General features: G+C 53.0%; 1 protein-coding gene across 1 annotated transcript in view; it reads right to left on the bottom strand.

The window, feature by feature from the left end:
* The window catches only part of LOC128308608 (uncharacterized), a 66348-nt gene extending 63520 nt beyond the window's left edge, over positions 1–2828 (bottom strand). Inside the window, exons 1-2 of the mRNA XM_053045506.1 lie at positions 2472–2828; positions 1699–2219 (exon numbers count right to left, since the gene is read on the bottom strand). Coding sequence (XP_052901466.1) covers positions 1699–2219; positions 2472–2828 — 878 coding nt within the window. The remainder of the gene's footprint in view (positions 1–1698; positions 2220–2471) is intronic.
* Between the last annotated feature and the right edge of the window lie 3472 nt (positions 2829–6300).

Raw genomic sequence — 6300 nt, 5'->3', positions numbered from 1 at the left:
TGGTTTGCCTGGTTTCGGGATGAGCGCCAGGCGTGCCACTTTCCACGATGCCGGAATCTCGCCGCTCTGCAGGACCTCATTGTAGGCCCGCACGAACGCTTCCGGGTGCTCCCTCATCGCGGTCTTCACTGCCGCGTTGGGAATTCCATCGAGGCCCGGCGCCTTTGAGGTGGCCATCCCCTCAGCGATGCAAAGGATCTCTTCACGGGTGACTGGTCGGATGGGCTCTTCGTCCTCGTCGCTTTCCGTCGCAATCGGCGGCCACTCGAACGATGGGTGGGCCGGGAAGAGGGCGTCGATGATCGGCTCCAGCACAGAACGGTCCAGTTCTGGCGGCGCTCGACTGCGCAGCTTGGCCATAACCACTCGATACCCCAACCCAAACACATCGTCCTCGACTCCGTCGATGAGCTCCTGCATGCAGCGCTCTTTGCTGCGCTGGATCTCCCGCTCCAAAGCCCTACGGTCGTCCAGCAAGCGGGCTGAAGCGGCGATACGGTCGTCGGTCTGCGTTGCTGTGCGTAGCCTGGCCTCAGCAGCTTCGCACGCATCTCGCGCCCTCGCGATTTCCGGGTTCCACCAGTATAACGTCGGAGCCTGCCGGAAATTGGTCTTGTGGATCCTCTCCATCGTTGCGTCGCACGCTTCTGTGAGCCCCCTGATCAGGCCCTCAGGTGTGCTTACATCGTCGAAACGGCCGATCCCAAGCGCCAGCTTAAAACAAGCCTGATTGAATTGGCTTGTTTTGTAGCGTGTTCCCGCGTGCCGCGTCATGCCTGCTGTACCGCCGTGCCCGTTGCAGTGTGGCCGATGCTGGTGTTCACGTCGGCTGCTGGTCGAAGGCAGTTTAGCGCTGAACAGCACATAGCTGTGGTCGCTACCAGAGTACCTACTGCTCACACTCCAACTGCCTGGCTCCGCTACGCAGGGACTCGAGAAGCTCACATCGATGACGCTTTCCCGTGCAACACCGTTGCCCTTGAAAGTGGGTGTGTTCCCTCGGTTGAGCGTCCTAAGACCAAGGTGCTCAACAACACTCAGCAAGTCCTCACCCTTCGCCGTGGTTCTTGAACTGCCCCACTCCTGGTTCCAGGCGTTAAAGTCCCCAGCCAGAACCATGGGATCCTGCCCCGTGAGCGTGAGCTCAACCGCTTCCAAGTAGTCGCCGAGATCCGCTTGTCCGATGTTGGGGGACACATAGCAGCTGGCAAACGTTATCCCGGCTATGGTGGCAACTACCAGCCCAGGCACCGATGAACTCCCCAGTCGTTGGATGGGGTAGCCGCCAGTCGCCACTACCGCTACGCTCTGAGCCTCGTCGACCGCCCACCGCACGCTGTCTCTAGGTGGTTTGTACAGCTCGCACGCTATCACCACCTGCGCTCCGATCTCCCTAGCCGTCTGCAGCATGATGTCCTGCGCTGCACGGCTGCGCCCGAGGTTTATCTGCAAGACCTTCAGACCTTCCGGGTGCAGGACGGGTGTCCTACTCGGTGAGGGCCCTTGCAGATCGCACAGCACACCTCCGCTGTGCAGGCTCGGGCCAGGTGACCCGGTTGGCCGCAGCGGATGCACGCAGCTGTTCGATCCACCTCGCTCCGGCAGCTGGCCCGAAGGTGACCGAATTCCAGGCACCTGAAGCACCGTTGCTCTCGCGACGTCGAAGCCTGTGCCGTCCGCACAAGGCAAGAGGTGTACTTTATCAGTACATGTCGGTCCTTCAACTGCTCCGCCGCCTTCTCCGGAACGCGAACGAACGCCACCTTCGTTCCGTTCCAGGCTTTTCGCAGCTGCACGGCAGACTCCTCCACCGGCGACTGTGCAAGGCTGGCTAGAGCCAGCGCCACGTCCTGCTCCTTCGCTAAAGGGTCAATAGCGTCGACCCGGACCTCCACCATTGGCGTCACCAGTCTGGCGGCAGCTGGCTGGTCTCCCCGAGCGCACACCTCCTGCACGCATTTCAGGATCGCAGCCGTATCTGCTCCCTTCTCCACGTCCATTACCAGACGCGAACGCATGGTCCGACGTCCGACCCCCAGCTGGCTGTTGAAACGCTGCAACTCGGGAGCTGCTCGTACCAGCTGGTACACCTCGTCCCAGCTCTGGCCCTCCGCCGGTGCAACCTCGATAGCATCCAGCTTTATTTTCCGTTGACGCTGTTGCGCCTGACCTCCACGTTGCGCACCAGACGTACTGGCCACACCTTGCTGTTGCTGCAGCTGGGCCTGCGGCCGTTGCGGCTGGGGCCGTTGTTGCGGTTGCTGCCGCTGCTGCTGCTGCTGACGTTGCGGGAGCTGTGGCCACTGTTGCTGCCGCTGTAGATCAGCCGCCTGCTGACGTGGCGGCTTACGGCGCACCACCTCAACCCAGGAGCCGCCATCCGTCGTCTGAGGTGGCTTGCTCGTTGCCACCACCGCGTCCTGCTGATGTCCACGCTGCTGCGTGGCTCGTTCTGGCTGTTGCTGCACAACAGGCTGGTTATGGCCGATGGACTGCGCCACCAGCGTCGTGAGCAGCTCCCGCTCCTTTCGCAGCTCTTCCCGCAGCTGCAGGTTATCGGCGATCAGCCGCTCCTCCCGTTGTCGCGCCTCGAGACGCGCCTCACGCAGGTCCTGCCGAGCCTGCTCGGCCGCCGTTTCAAGCTGTACACGCAGGAGCGACACCTGCTCCTCCAGCTTCTTAACGACCGTGAGAAGCGTCTCGTTGTCCAGCTTTGCTTCGCTGATCATGCGTCGCACCTCGCTCGACGGGGAACCTCCACAGCCAGTCACCAACTTGGCCGCGTATTTGCTGGAGCTAGTGGCTCCACTCACAGCAACGCCCTCCATTACAGGCGTCAACGGGACAGTGAGCCTCTTGCTCGAGCTCGCTCCTGGTTTGCCTTTGCTGGCAGCACTCGACTCGTCCACCGAGGGAGTGCGCCCCCTCAAAGTCCTATCCATGGCCTTCAGAAGGCCAGCCTGCTTGGTTGGGAATTACTGGATATATATTTGCTTCTTCTGAAACAAAAACAAATATTAATTCCAGCAATATATGATAAAACCAATAAGGACTCAAAAAATTATTTCAAGGTTCGCCGCTTTCTCCACCGTCGAAATCTCCCAAGCGATGCTGGTTGTTGTCTCCACTAGCCGTAATACCGGTACCGACCACCAGGTGACGCCACTCGCGAAAGCTCCGCGGTTCCCAATAGATGGCGCTGTTTGGTGTCTCCGCTAAAGGTCGCTGCCGGTGGTAGACTGCGGACTTGCTCCAGTTCACCGCGGACGTGCTGGATCGCTGTCAGGGGTTCACTGCGAACTTGTTTGACGTCGCTGTCAAGACGCGAACGCGTTCCAAGCCGCACATTCACACGCGCCGACACACCTGACGCCGCTCTGCCGCTATTTTGCACGCACTATTTTATGCACTTTTCGGCTATTTCCTTTCTATCACCGTTTATAAAACCGTTTATCGGTGCCGACACTATGATTTAATAACGCCACTTAATGTTTTTATTCGCCTTTTCTGCGTTATTTCCGCACTTTACTGCTCCCATACAAAATGTATGGGGAGACTTTCAACGCACTTTCCAGGCGAGCATCGTCCTGTTTCACTGATATAACGCCATAGGCGACTAAAGGGCACAATAATTAGGCACTATAAACACTTTCCCGTCCTTTTTCTGCTGTTTTTGCATGCAATTTTCCACTTTTCAAGGGAGCGACACAGAAGCACGTCCTAACACTGCAAATGACAGCTACGCACACACACAGGGATAACTGGCTTGTGGCCGCCAAGCGTTCATAGCGACGTGGCTTTTTGATCCTTCGATGTCGGCTCTTCCTATCATTGTGAAGCAAAATTCACCAAGCGTAGGATTGTTCACCCTTTCAAGGGAACGTGAGCTGGGTTTAGACCGTCGTGAGACAGGTTAGTTTTACCCTACTGGTGTGTGCTGTTTGCCGCTATCTTAACGGAATTCCTGTGCAGTACGAGAGGAACCACAGGTACGGACCACTGGCTCAATACTAGTTCGACCGGACTTTGGTATGACGCTACGTCCGCTGGATTATGCCTGAACGCCTCTAAGGTCGTATCCAATCCGAGCTGATAGCGCTTCTCAAACCCATTAGGTGATCGGAAGCTAGCGGGCTTAACAACCCTCCGAGATCCGTCGGTGCTGCCCCGCGCACACTGACGTCTCATCCCCGCTATAGCACTAGACTGAGCCGCAACGGGCGGGAGCACGCTGCACGTGGAAGTACCTTACCACAGGGAACCCTGGTGGCTGTGTTTCCGTCGACCGTGGATACAACTAGTTTCGACACCTTCGACCGCCCGCAAACGACGGGACTACAGGCTGGGAGCTGCGAGTTGTAGAGATGCGTTCGCATCGATCCTCTCAGGCGACCCATGCTTGCTGGTGCTCGCGTTCACTTTGGGAATGGAGTGTTCGCGAGAGTGATTGTTGTGTTGTGTGTGTACAGTTGGTGCTTGCGTGCACTCCCATAGTGGAGTGTTCGCGAGCTTAAAACGCTAAGTCCCGATTAATACTCTCCTCGCAACATTATGTGCGTGGCTCCACGCCAAGTGGGATTAGCGGTGCGAAACGCGATTGGTAAAGTCGATGGTGATGTGCGTACCAACAGGCGATTTGTTAAGTCAAATGCGAACTGTGGTGCAACAGGCAATGTGTGTTTATTATCAGGTGTTGTTGGAAGTCAATACGATTTGACTTTCAAAAATTTTTCTAAGTCCTGATTTTTTTTCTCGTCGAGTAACTACAATGCACTATTTCTATCGCAGCGGACTTGTTGTTCATGGCCTAAATGATCGCGAACGAACACGTATTCGCAAAAAAATTTTTGTATGAAAAAGTCACCACTCGGGTACCTCCATACAAAAGTACCAAGTTCGGGTCGAGTGGTCGATGGACGTCGAAGGTGAAAATTTTTCATCATCGAAAATTTTTTCCAAAGTTGAAGCAAATGGGCCCTAGAGTATGAAAAGTGAAACCACGGATCGATTTGAGAAATAAAAATTTTTGTATGAAAAAGTCACCACTCGGGTACCTCCATACAAAAGTACCAAGTTCGGGTCGAGTGGTCGATGGACGTCGAAGGTGAAAATTTTTCATCATCGAAAATTTTTTCCAAAGTTGAAGCAAATGGGCCCTAGAGTATGAAAAGTGAAACCACGGATCGATTTGAGAAATAAAAATTTTTTGTATGGGAGGGCCCCTGCTAGAACATTTTTCCCAAGTGCGACCATTTTACCCAGTGAGTCAAAAAAAAATTTTTTTCACGGTGACTCAAAACTTCAATATTAGACTCCCCTGAGTATGAAAAGTGAAACGAAAATCATTTTTGAGAAGAAAAAATTTTTGTATGGGAGGGCCCCTGCTAGAACATTTTTCCCAAGTGCGTCGATTTTGGGTCGCCGACACAAGCTCGGGTCAAAAAAATTTTTTTTTCTCGGTGACTCAAAACATCAATTTTAGACTCCCCTGAGTATGAAAAGTGAAACGAAAATCATTTTTGAGAAGAAAAAAATTTTGTATGGGAGGGCCCCTGCTAGAACATTTTTCCCAAGTGCGTCGATTTTGGGTCGCCGACACAAGCTCGGGTCAAAAAAATTTTTTTTTCACGGTGACTCAAAACATCAATTTTAGACTCCCCTGAGTATGAAAAGTGAAACGAAAATCATTTTTGAGAAGAAAAAATTTTTGTATGGGAGGGCCCCTGCTAGAACATTTTTCCCAAGTGCGTCGATTTTTGGGTCGCCGACACAAGCTCGGGTCAAAAAAATTTTTTTTTCTCGGTGACTCAAAACATCAATTTTAGACTCCCCTGAGTATGAAAAGTGAAACGAAAATCATTTTTGAGAAGAAAAAATTTTTGTATGGGAGGGCCCCTGCTAGAACATATTTCCCAAGTGCGTCGATTTTGGGTCGCCGACACAAGCTCGGGTCAAAAAAATTTTTTTTTCACGGTGACTCAAAACATCAATTTTAGACTCCCCTGAGTATGAAAAGTGAAACGAAAATCATTTTTGAGAAGAAAAAATTTTTGTATGGGAGGGCCCCTGCTAGAACATTTTTCCCAAGTGCGTCGATTTTGGGTCGCCGACACAAGCTCGGGTCAAAAAAATTTTTTTTTCACGGTGACTCAAAACATCAATTTTAGACTCCCCTGAGTATGAAAAGTGAAACGAAAATCATTTTTGAGAAGAAAAAATTTTTGTATGGGAGGGCCCCTGCTAGAACATTTTTCCCAAGTGCGTCGATTTTGGGTCGCCGACACAAGCTCGGGTCAAAAA

Source organism: Anopheles moucheti (genome assembly GCF_943734755.1).
Source record: "Anopheles moucheti chromosome X unlocalized genomic scaffold, idAnoMoucSN_F20_07 X_unloc_5, whole genome shotgun sequence".
Lineage (NCBI taxonomy): Eukaryota > Metazoa > Arthropoda > Insecta > Diptera > Culicidae > Anopheles > Anopheles moucheti.
Note: the sequence above shows the minus strand (reverse complement) of the source record. Positions and strands in the feature narration are given on the sequence as shown.